Source organism: Pimephales promelas, chromosome 3 (assembly GCF_988280905.1).
Source record: "Pimephales promelas chromosome 3, fPimPro1.hap1.1, whole genome shotgun sequence".
Lineage (NCBI taxonomy): Eukaryota > Metazoa > Chordata > Actinopteri > Cypriniformes > Leuciscidae > Pimephales > Pimephales promelas.
Window position 1 is genome coordinate 14,876,369 of NC_142771.1, and position 12,947 is coordinate 14,889,315.

At 37.4% G+C, this 12,947-nt stretch overlaps 1 protein-coding gene across 2 annotated transcripts; it reads left to right on the top strand.

The window, feature by feature from the left end:
- Positions 1–710: 710 nt before the first annotated feature.
- Positions 711–12,593, top strand: e4f1 (E4F transcription factor 1). Of its 2 annotated transcripts, none has more exons than XM_039687687.2 (14): positions 711–902; positions 1,536–1,645; positions 2,764–2,854; positions 3,145–3,293; positions 3,411–3,531; positions 3,803–3,955; positions 4,094–4,203; positions 6,284–6,508; positions 6,600–6,714; positions 7,223–7,440; positions 7,726–7,924; positions 10,448–10,614; positions 11,393–11,455; positions 11,570–12,593. In XM_039687687.2, the coding sequence occupies exons 1-14, from the start codon at positions 809–811 to the stop codon at positions 11,918–11,920; spliced, it is 2,166 nt and encodes a 721-aa protein (XP_039543621.2). In that variant the 5' UTR covers positions 711–808; the 3' UTR covers positions 11,921–12,593. The 2 variants fall into 2 exon arrangements, with proteins under 2 accessions (XP_039543621.2, XP_039543622.2); XM_039687688.2 differs by having other exon boundaries at positions 4,097–4,203.
- The last annotated feature ends 354 nt before the right edge of the window (positions 12,594–12,947 follow it).

The following is a 12,947-nucleotide window of genomic DNA, read 5'->3' on the forward strand; positions in this document are numbered from 1 at the left end:
AACTATGATGACGTGCTGCCCGAGCTGCTCGCTCTCGCTCATAGACATATGAAGAGTTCAGATGCAAAAGCCTCTAAATGCCATTTGAAATTTTCTTCTTTAATGATGATTTTTTTTATCAAACTTGTATATTTAAGTTCAGTAATTTCACTTAAATAACAATTAATAGGTAATTATCATTGCCATTTAAGTGAAATTACTGAACTTAGATATACAAGTTTGATAAAAATCATCATTAAAGAAGAAAATTTCAAATGGCATTTAGAGGCTTTTGCATCTGAACTCTTCATATACACTAGACCTCACCTGAAACAGGGGAGCCCCTCCACTTTAATGCATCAGCGTCAATGTAGTAGACACAGGTCTAACGCAAATAAAATCACCATGAATCATCATGAATGCGATTTTTCTTGTTTTTTTGGTTTGTTCCAACGGTCAGACATGTATTTATCATTGATTCCAGAAAGAATTTTTTTTTTTTTTTTTTTTTTAAACATTCTTCCTAGTTCAGATTTCATCCGTGAACATCATACGCTGCACAAAAGTCCGCCACCATCAATGAATTCGAAGTAAAGGCAGAGATAGCAGCGTTACCTAGATACTTCCTATGACAAGACCCCTGTTCCAAGATGGCGGCGGTTTTGACGCATGCTTAGAACCCCCAGGTGAAGTCTAGTGTATATGTCTATGGCTCTCGCTCAACTCCATGCTCAACTCGCCGCCCTTTTGTTGTTATGACTACGAGGTCGTAAATCCGCCATGTTTTCCTTGCTGAATCGTTGCGACAGAGACGGAGGTCTGGAACGACATGACTGAAGAAAATAATAATACGGCAGCAACAGTTACCGACCAAACGGAGCATAGCAACATCATCACCATTCAAACCACTCTTGGGGACGAAGGTAGAGCCAGTGTTACGGGACACAATCACATAGTAAAAACGCGATTAAATGTGTGGGCCTGACTTTGGGTCGTTCAGTCTCGTTAGCAAAGTCTCCATTAGCTGCAATGTTATTTTTGAGCAGCATGTTTAGGCTGCTAATGCTGCTTAGCATCGTACTGAGTTGGATGATGAGAATCTAAAAGCTCATCCATGTTCTTGCTGCATCAGTAAAGAGTCAAGACTGACATTAAAACTGCAAGGCAGCATACACTTTTGATCATCATGCAGATTTTAGAAAATCAACACTCTTAAAACACAATGGCCATTTCCACCACAAAGTCAGTTGAACCGTCCTTACATTATGCATTTTGTTGAATAGCATTCTGTGATGGAAATTACTTTTGAAATATTCATGGAATAAAATTGCTTTGTCTTTCTTTCTCGCATTTTAATAAAATAATAAATGCTATTTAATTATTTATTAATAAATGTATGTCTGTTATATATAAAAATTAGATGCATAAATATATGCCACACTGTGTGAAAATGTGATTATTTTAGATCAGTAAATAATTTAATTCATTCTTTGCACAGATAATTTCACAATATGCATGATCTGTCAAATTGAAGTTAGGTTTGTGTTCCCTGTCAGATGAGGATATTCATAAATGTGGCAGATGTTTGGAGGAGTTTTCTGCTCTGGATGCTTTCATCCAACATAAACTCAACAGGAACTGCAAGCGTCCTCTGCAAGACCATCAGGTTTGTGTGTTATTGTTATCATTCCTTATTGAGTGGACACTTTCACATCCTGATTGACTTTATTGGTCCGTACATATTTCTTGTTGGGGAAAATCTTGCTGAAATTAACCATATAAACCTGCAAAAGTTAAACGAGTAGTAATTTCTGGGAAGCTTTGTGACTTGTATTCATCAACATATTGTACATTAAATACGTACAGAGCAGAGTATTTGCAGAGTAGACCAATCTCAACAGACTGAGCCATCTGACCAATCAGAGCAGAGTAGACCAATCACAACACACTGAGCAAAAGATCTGACCAATCAGAGCAGAGTAGACCAATCTCAACAGACTGGGCAACAGATCTGACCAATCAGAGCAGAGTAAGCTCTCAGGACAGAGGGGTTTAGAGAGACATCATCCTTTATCGAACTGTTTCAGACACTGTGAGAAAAGAGGTGACGCTGCAATTCATATTATGAGATAAATTCAAAAATTAAAAAAAGAAAGAATTTATGACTTATTTATTTGCTTTTTTTTCACCTTGGATGCATGTAAACCTAAATGCGATGAACCTAAAACACTAATATCACAATGGGGTCACTTTAAGCAGCACAGCTGTTTTCAACATAATCAGAAATGTTTCTTGAGCATCAAATAATCATATAAGAAAGATTTCTGAAGGATCATTTGAAAACTGGAGTAAAAATTCAGCTTTGCCATAAAAAAAACATTTTAAAAAGTATTTAAAAAGAAAACAGTTCTTTTAAATTGTAATAATTTCTCACAATATTCCAGTTTTTTCTTTGTTTTTGGTTGAATAAATGCAGCCTTGGTGAGCAGAAGAGAAGAAACTTCTTTCTAAAACATTTTAAAAAAATCTTACTGACCCTATATTTACATTTGCATTTATTCATTTAGCTGACGCTTTTAAAGCGACTTACAATTGCTATATATGTCAGAGGTCGTACACCTCTGGAGCAACTATAGGGTTAAGTGTCTTGCTCAGGGACACATTGGTGTCTTATCCACTGTGCCATCACCACCCCTAAAAAGTAATCCAAGACTCAAGAATCTGTAAATGTAAAAATGTACCTTGAGGTCATTGTAGGATATTTCTGTCTGTCTCCTCCCTCAGGCAAATGTTGTCCCCAATGAAGGTGCTTCCATTGAGGTGAAAATAAGTGAAAATGATTGTTCATCTGATGAAGCTGGAACGTCCAGTGCAGGTACTGCAATTTTTGTTATTAAAGTCATTAAAATATAATTTTCATTGATTTCTTTTTTTTTTTTTCTTTTTTTTTTGGGGACCAGAAGCCCAATTTTAATGGGACGGGACCTTTTCAACTTCTTTGAATTTGTTTTAAATACAGGGTCGTCCAAAGCCAAACAAGACATCTGCTCTCCATAGTTATATACAATATGATTACAATGGGATCATTTGGTGCTGATTTTAACGTAATATACCAATCCATCTGTACTTGTTTGGGTACTAAATGAAGTTGCTTTGTCCTTTTAGACAAGACGGATAAAAAGGCGGCAGCTGGAGGAAAAAAGGGAAGCTGTCCTGCAAGCGAGGATGACAATCCCAATCCCGCAAAAGTGGTTTGGAAGTTAAACACTGAGGGACGCTACGTCTGTGAGATATGTGATAAGACCTTTAAAACGGTACAATACTTGATCCCTTTTTAATGCATTTTAATACCGCTGTGTCGTGTCATATTTGTGAATATGCAACAAAAACTCACTTCAGTTGTAAAATTGATCCATTTCTATGTCCCTTAGACAAATATTCTGAGAACCCACACGTTCACGCACACCGATCAGAAGGATTTTAAGTGTGAAATATGTGAGACTGCGTTTAGGACCAAGGGTTCATTGATCCGACACAAGCGTCGACACACAGGTAAATCTAGTCCATTATATTCGAATATACTAGGTAGTGAAAGTTATGCCCTTTTTCAAAGTCTTGATTTTAGGAGAAAGCGACTTACAATAAAGGTGAAATTTATGAAAAGTAAGACTTTAAAAAAAAACAAAAAACCATGAACACATGTCATATTCATAACCGCATAAACACAATCATGCAAAGAAAAAAAAAAAGCAGTAAACCACCCCTTTACGTTTTCAAGGTTGTCTTTTGAGAAATCAAATCATGATGTCATTTTCTTCGTCAGATGAGCGCCCGTACCGCTGCAATCAGTGTGGACTTGCGTTCAGAGAGTCCGGAGCTCTTACCAGACATCTGAAGTCTCTCACCCCTTGCACTGAGAAGATTCGCTACAGTCAGTGTAAAGAGATACTTGTCAGCAAAGATGGAGTTCAGAAAGGTAATTCACATCTCACAATGGCTTTTCATAGTGACCTTTTTAGCGGATTTGTTCGTGTCACAACAATAGTGTTTTGGTTTTTAATGTGACAACTGTTGTAAAAGGGAGGTTTTCTGATTCTGTTGGGTATCGTTCAAGAAGTTCAGCCGTCACATCCTGAAGCTGAGGAGGAGCAAATTCCTGTTGTGAGAGTGGTGGAAGCTGGCCAGGAGATCATCCAGATCGAGGTGGTTGGACAAGTACAACAGGTCTGAGACTACAAACATAGTATATTATGCAAAAACAGCATGTTGAATTGCACTAATTGAAACATTTTGCATTAACGATTATTGCATATTGGGTTTCTGCAATGTTACGTTTTTATATTTAAGCATATGACTTATGAAGGGTCCACGTTAAAGATTATGCTTGGTTTCGATTTTTAAACATATATTGATCATTTTAATGTTTCATGTGATGTAAATTTAGATTTTTTTCAAATTTAAATGTTTAAAATGTATACCTTTTTATATTGATTATTTAATATTTATAATTATAATATTTTTTACATTTCATTATCCATTGTTTCAACAATTAAGTTTTCTTTCTTTACATGGAAGATATACTATAATAGCTGAACATTATACAGTGTGACAACATTACTTAATTTCACAATCACAAACTAACTATAAGAAATACATTTACAGCATTTTTAATCTAGGTTAATGTTAATTTCTACATAGACATGTTTAGCATTTAAAATTAATATATTATGAACAAATATAAAAAATCAAAGAACAATATCCACAAGTTTCCTACGCCCCATGAGGCCTTGCGTCAAAAGTGGGTGCGACTTCCGGTTGGAAGTAAACAAAGCGCGATTTGACATACTTCACACTCGTTCATTCAACAGTTGACAGTCATTCAAGTTATAGCGATCCAAACCAGCTAACGATGTGGTAACACAACCTCAACGAAATTCAAAAGTGTGAAATAACAGTACCTTTACCCTCCGCAGTAGTTGATTGGGAGTATTATTAACATTATTAATAATCAATACTCATCAAGGCATGGTGACAGACATTTGTGCGAGCTGACAAACAATTAAAATAAAAAATACACACTTAGTCATTGTGCTTTGGAGTTTATTCAAAATTATAAATGATTGTGCTACTTGAATACATTAACTGGCACATTTGGTATTCTGTCAACACAGGCTTTGATCCTGAGTTTAGGTGCAACATCAGTAGCGAACAGCCAATCACATGCTGATAGAGTTTATAGAATATTAAGAATTTAAACAAATGTACACAGGAAGATACACAGTCTTTTGGGAGGTGATGGAAACTACAGTCGTTGGCAGGATCAGAAACGGGCTCTGGCAGGATCACTCTGATTTCGTTTTCAGCTTAATGTTCAAAACAATCACGTTTAAGCCACTGAATTAGTTTAGTCCGGTTATACATACAACCGAGAACAGCACATGTTGTCCCTGAGCTCTGTAACGACATCTCTCATAAAGATTTGCGTCTTTAAATAGTAAAATAATTCTCAGAAAAACAGCTAGCCTCTTCGCTAACTAACACACAAAATACCATTGGAATGCTACTTCCGCCGCGTCACCGGAAGTTTCACCCACTTTATTTTTTACAGAAGCGCCCCTCGGAAACTTGTGGATAGTATATTTATAAATTAGCATTTAGCAGCATTAGCTTTTTATTTATTTATTGTTAGTTAATGATGCCTAAATCATTAACTAATGTTAACAGTATTCAATGCATATTAACAAATTGAACATTATTGTAAAGCGTTACATCGTTAAAATGGATATTTTTACAATGATTTGTTTTTAAGCTAAAACCCAAAATACTTTTATTTACTTTATAGGTTTAACAAAGAAAAAACTTTTTTTTTTTTTTTTTAAAGAAAGAACTCACAAAAAATCCTAAAAAAAAGAGAGATTCGCGTGTTTTAAAAAGGGTGGGTCAGTAAAAAATGTGTACTTTTATTCAGCAAGGACACATTCAATTGATCAAAAGTGACAGTAAAGACATTTTTTAATGTTCAATAAATGCTGAACTTTCTATTCATCAAAGAATCATGAGACTCATTTCTGAAGAATCATGACACTGAAGATTAACATAGAAAACACTTATTTTAAATTGTAATAATATCCCACAATATTACTGTTTTTACTGTATTTTTAATCAAATAAATGCAACCTTGGTGAGCGCAAGTTATTTTTTTACAAAAACATTAAAAACTCTTATTGACCTCATACTTTTGAATGGTAGTGTATATTCAGAAGTAGCTGCTTTTTAAGGCTGTTCTCTGCTCTGTCCGTTACAGATGGTGTCTCAGCCTCAAACTGCGACTGTGGTCGAAGCCGACAATCTAATCTGCCAGGCCATCATCAACTCTGGCATCGCGCTGGAGACCGAAGCCACAGAGGCAGCTGAGCAGGCAGAGGCCCGATCACCTAAAGCCATCCTGCAGTCTCCTGAGGCCGAGACCAGACTCACTGACATCCAGGTGACAGAGGAGTGTGTGGAGACCGTGTCTGAAGAGACGCAGGTGAGTTTATAAGATCGTGGTGTCATGTTTTATTACAATAAAATTGCAGGACAACGAAAATGAGACTTCAAACTCTTTTTATCCATGGTAGGATTCATCTATGAAGGAAGGAGAACCTGTTGAGTCAAAATTATACAAATGTCCTCACTGTGAGCGCATGTTCAAGACATTGGCCTACCTGAGGGTCCATGTCAAAGGGCATGTTGGTAGGCCCCATTTAAAAGCAATTTATTAATTTCCCACAAGCCTACTTATTAAATGTTAAATGTATTAATGATGAGTTACACTTTAAATATTAGGTGTCTTTAACTACTATGTACTTGTATTAAAAAAATGTTAGGGAAAATATACTTATTATGTTCATTTTATTTTGCCTAATACTCTTGCTGCTATTGAGGTGGTATATGGGTTAGGTTAGGGACAGGTTTGGTGGAATGGTTTGGTTTAAGTGTGGGTTAAGCAGTAAGGGAAGGGTCAACATTGTAATTACTGTATATATGTAATAATAACAGAAATTAATTACATGCGTATATTTAATAAATATAAGTACAATGTTAATACATGTAACTGCACAATACGTGCAATGTATCAAATGATTAATCTAATTAGTACATAGTAGTTGAAGACACTTAATATAAAGTGGGACCTGATTATGAAAACTTTTTTAAAGATTTATTTATTTAAATTTTTGCAATATATTTTTTCCCTCCACAGGTTATAAGCCGTTTAAGTGCTTAACGTGTCAGAAGGAGTTCCTGACAGGCTACGTGCTGAAGAAACACATGGAGACGCACGTCAGCGAGCGGCGTTACAAATGCGGAGAGTGCGGCAAACAGTTTAAAGCCATCGGACACGTGCGGGAACACATGAGAGCTCATTCGGACGATAGGCCGTACCATTGCAGCTTCTGTGACAAGAGTTACAAGACCAAGGTGAGACACCACACCACAGAAGAATAATATGCAAAAACAATTCTTGGAGACACTGTAGATATGTTTCCATCCAGAATTTAAATTAGCGGGACAACCTGTCACTCACATTAGATTACAGAAAAAGCAAAAAACAACCATCCAATAAATTCCTGATGGACAAAATTAAGTTCCGCGCTACATTTTTACTTGTTCGAGAAGCCATTTCACTCAGATATACGTAAAAAAAGGGATGAAAAGACTATCACAACTTCCGTTTCATGCCGACTCATATCTGTTGTGTTCCAGAATGCTCTGCAGGTCCACCATCGCACTCATGCAGACGAAAAGCCTTACGTGTGTCCGCACTGCTCCCGTGGCTTCCGGGAAAAAAGTGCTTTAGTACGTCACATCCGACATCATACGGGAGAAAAACCCTTCAAGTGCTCGAAATGTGGGCGGGGCTTTGCTGAGCATGGAACGCTGAACCGCCACATGCGAGCTAAAGGTTTGTAAATATGGAGAATTGTTATTAATTAACCATTCAAATTAGTTAAAACACACCAATACTAAAGTGAATGTTTGACGACAACTAGTAAACAAGGTCAGCATAAATATAACATGTTTTCTGGCATATTTAAGGCCATTGCACACCGAGTCCGAAATTCGCATCCGAAATTTTCGCACGTTAAAAAAAAAAATTCGACCTCACGTTATGTCAGTCACGCTTGCACACCGCCTCCGAAACTTTCGTCCGTCATAAGATTAATCGGATCGGGTTCGATTTTCTGCGTTTTTCGCATCCAGAGCCAGCATTTTGAGAGGTCTTTTGACAATTCAGGGCCGGGGGGAGCTCGTCCTCAAATCATTGCACATATGCGCCGTGCTTTCAGTTTCGGTTTTCAATTCGATCAAGTGTTTATGTTCTCTTCTCTATATTGGATTATGAAATTAATAAACCTCCCCTTTCAATCAGATTGAAATTTAGGATCGAATAAGGTGTGATTGAGCAGCCTATTCGATAACTAATGTACTATTTGGGCACAATATACACAATAACAGCCTAGCTGTTCTGTCTGCCCAGCGCTTCCAACGGGCCGCGCGCGGGTGTGTGTGTGTTTGTCCGTGTGTGTGTGTCCACACCTGGTCCATACCAGACACACTGCCAGTCTCCGTTCAGAATCGATTGGTTCACGGAAATTGGTGGTCTTGTTTTTAATATGTGGCTCCAGGATCGCTAGCAAAGCATCGAACTGTCCCACTGACATTCTGAGGTAAATTTTGAATCGCTCAGGATAAATTCGCAACTCCAACTCTCCTTCCTCTCGGCGCAATTTCAGGATTGGATGGACGTAATATTTTCTCTTCTTCTCTTTTCAATAAGAGAGAGGGCAAAAATCATCCTCACTGCTTGACGAATCCATTTGGTATTTTTGCGTTTTTTCCCGCAAAGGTTTAAGAAATACGCAACGGACTCGGTGTGCAAGGTTTCTATGCGTGACGAATTTTTAGGCTGACGAACACGAAAATACGCATACGAATATTTCGTGCTCAGTGTGCAATGGCCTTAAAAAAGTCCTAATTATAAGCTACAAAATCTGTAAATATTTCTTTGGGGAAGATTGTCTATGAATGTCATAGGAGTTTATATTGCTATTTTGTATTGAATTAAACAAATTTTTATTCACGTCTTGAAATGAAGCGTCTCATATAGCAAACCCTTTTGAGACATTTATATTTAGTTAAAATTGCAGTTAGTGATTTCTGAAAAACACTGTTGAAATGGGATCGGAGACACTGGAGGAGCAGAGAGAGTGAGCCAATCAGCAGTAGGGGGCGTGTTCACTCATGATTGGGGAGGAAAGAGAGTGAGCCAATCAGCAGTGGGGGTTTGTTCACTCATGATGGGGGTGAGTGAGCCAATCAGCAGTTGGGACATGTGAGGGGATGAGAGAGTGAGCCAATCAGCAGTAGGGGGTGTGTCCCCATATGAGGGGGAGGAGAGAATGAGGGGGATGAGAGTGAGCCAATCAGCAGTAGGGGGCGTGTTCACTCATAATGGGGGAGGAGAGAGAAAGTGAGCAAGAGGGAGATTTTAAGAAAGACTGTAGAAAGAGAGATGACTGAGAGACATTACAAAAGAGAAAAGGTCAGAGGAATATCAGTGGGAAAGAAGGGTTATGATCAGGCAAGAGTTTTAAGACTCACGCTAATATTTGAAAAGCTTTCCAGTGCTGGAGAGACCGAAGCAAGAAGGCCTGAAAACAGACGCAGAGGTTGTTGCTGCGGTTGCAATATTAGCTCTTGTTATGTTAGTAACAGGACAGTTTTGAGCGTCATTGTTTGTCTAGAGCGGCTGTGCTGTTGGCGACAATCAACTCTTGTTTGTATTTACTCTTGTGTTCTGTGTGTTCATTTTTTGTTCTTCCTTTTCGTTCGTTCACCATCTTTGCTTTATTTTTCATTGAGCATTATTTTCGCTACAGATATGATAAAGAGACAGCCACTGTTGCATTGTGTGTTTGAGCATTTTGGGGGCGGAGCAATGAAGGGGTGAGGGGTGGGTTTGTTTGGGACTTGGGTTGATTACAAATATGAACAGTTTTTCTCAGAAATATCTTACTGTGCCTTTAAGACTTTTCAGAGCCTGATGAGATGGAAAAAAAGCTAGAATTTTTCTCTAACACGCGAGAGACTCGTTTAAGCTACAGTATTTATAGACATCATTAAGACCCATTCACACAAAGGGTAATAACTAAAGATATCGTTTTAAAATTAGTTTTACCTCAACGATAACGACTCAGAGGAACGACATTGTATCACTATCGAAGCATTTTTTTTTTCAGCTGATGAATGATCAAAACATTGACAGCCAATCAGAGCCTATCCTGCTTTAAAGAGCATTTAAAGCACCAGATGACACAACTGTAGAGTGTGCTTATAACAAACAGTGTTGTCATTCTTCGTGTGAAAGGCCCTTTACAGTTGTCATTGGTAATGACTGTATACTTGTGCATGTGTGTGTGTTCAGGAGGCTGTTTCGCTACACAGCAGAAGGACTCTGAACATCCAGGGAGCTCTGATGAGCAGGAGGTGACGGCCGAGGACGTCTCCACCACTATCGTATCAGACGACCCTCATGCTGTGCTGGTGGAGTTCTCCTCAGTCGTGGCCGACACTCAGGAATACATCATAGGGGTAAATGCGTCACTTGTGTTACTGTATGCTTGCTATGTGACATCTAATGTGTATCCAACCAATTTGATGTCTTTTGATTTAATTTGAATTAGTTTTCTCTATATTTTCATGTCATTATATGTATACCATCAATATATATGATTTTCACTGTTATATACACAACAAAAGTTTGGAATCTGTTTAAATGTTTTTTAAGAAAATGAATTTGATCAAAAATACAAAAGAAATAGTAATATTGTGAAATATTATTATATTTAAAACAACTGTTTTCTATGTAAATATGTTTTAAAATATTATTTATATCTGTGATGGCAAAGTTGAATTTTCAGCATCATTACTCCAGTCTTCAGTGTCACATGATCCTTCAGAAATCATTCTAATATGATGATTTGATGCTCAAGAAACATTTATTATTATTATCAATGTTGAAAACAGTTGTGCTGCTTCATATTTTTATGGAAACCATGATTAATTTTTTCAAGTATTCTTTGAAGAATAGAGTTCAGAAGAACAGCATTTATTTGAAATAGAAATTATTTGTCTCATTACTGTCACCTTTGATACATTTTCAGTTAAATGTGTCCCTACCGAATAAAACTATTAATTAAAAAAAAGCCTCAAGCCTTCGAACAGTAGTGTATGTTTAATAATATTTTTATAATCAATAAAATCGATGGCCAAATATTTATCTAAAAACGTATCCATTGAGACATTAGTTGTTGCAATGTAACCACTATAATTTTGTTAACGAAACGGATTTTGTCTCGTGTTTTTGCAGACACCAGTTGAAGAAGCAGGTCAAGGGGAGGAACTGGCAATAATTCAAGACAGTCAGCAGCAGGTCATTTTTCACTTTTGTCATTGTCAACTTAAAGCAAATATTAGCAAGGTAAAAAAAGAAGGACTTTATGAACCAAATATAGTTAACCCCATTGCTCAATGTGTCTGACTTCAGATGGACAGTCACATCATGAAGGTGGTACAGCAAATCGTGAGCCAATCACACGGAGGCCACCAGATCATCGTGCGTAACGTGGCCGCCGACGAAACGCCCGGCATCTCGGACTGCGGAGACACCATCACGATCGCCACACCAGAGAGTTTGACCGAACAGGTGGCAATGACACTTGCAAACGCCATTAGCGATGGCACCATCCTTACCGCGACAACAGAGGGCGCCGTCGAGACGCCCCACACCACAGTTACAATGGTAACCGCCGAGAACATTGAGCCAATCGAGCAAGGGGAGCAGTATGTCATTGCTTCACCTGACGAAATGGAAATCCAGACTGTGGTAGTGGTCTAAGACGCAGATTTCGTTAAGTTAATATCTTTTAACGGTGGTGGTGTCGCATTTCCGTTCTCTGTGAGACTTTATTTCACATGTTTTGCACTGCATGTGGAATGTCAAAAACGTTGCGTTTGGGTTTTAAACAGATCACTTTCGAGCTGGAGGTTCTAATAATGAACTATGGCATTTTCATTGGACTGTAAAACCATGTTTTTGTTCTATTCATTTGATAACAGATATTACACCCCAAGATTTATTGGAGCGCTTTCATGGCAGTGATGCTGCCATACCAACACTTCTCTCCTGATGAATGGCATATAATCATGTATGACTATCACCTACTCATCATGATGTGTAACAAAAACATGTTTTCACCAATATAACAACTGGCAGGAAGTACAAAATATGAAATATTTTTTTATGCACCTCTGTATTTTTTCAGTCATTGATCAGTTCTCATTTTTTACATATTTAGTAATGCACAATTTGCACAGTCGTCTCCTAAAAGAAATATTCTGTGCACAAAAAGCATGTTAAGCTTTATTGACAGCATCTCTGGCAGTTGATTAAAAACATTATAAAATGCCTATGGGACAAGTCTTTCTGGAGTGATTAAAATCAGCAAAGAGCGCTTAATATGTTCTTTTTCCATAGGAATTTTCAATAAACTTTCAGTTTTCTGCCTTAATACCTGCACATGGAGACAGTACCTCTCTGCTTTTTCAAAGTTCATAATCCAGACAGGAGTTGAAAAATTGGATATGATTTTGGCCCGTCAAGGTTAGTAAGCTTTATTTTAAATCACACTGGTAATGTTAACATGCATAATTCACCCTATAATAAGTGGGTGAAGGTATATTTGAATGTTTATGCTCATAATAAGTGCATTGCTGTAATATTTGCTTAACTAACTGATATGGACTATTTGGACAGTGTCCATTAGAGCTGCTGGGGAATAATTGATTCACCTAGGCTATATTTTTATCATGTTAAAATAGATTTTCTTTTATACATTCCAGAATCAATATTAATTCTTATAAAA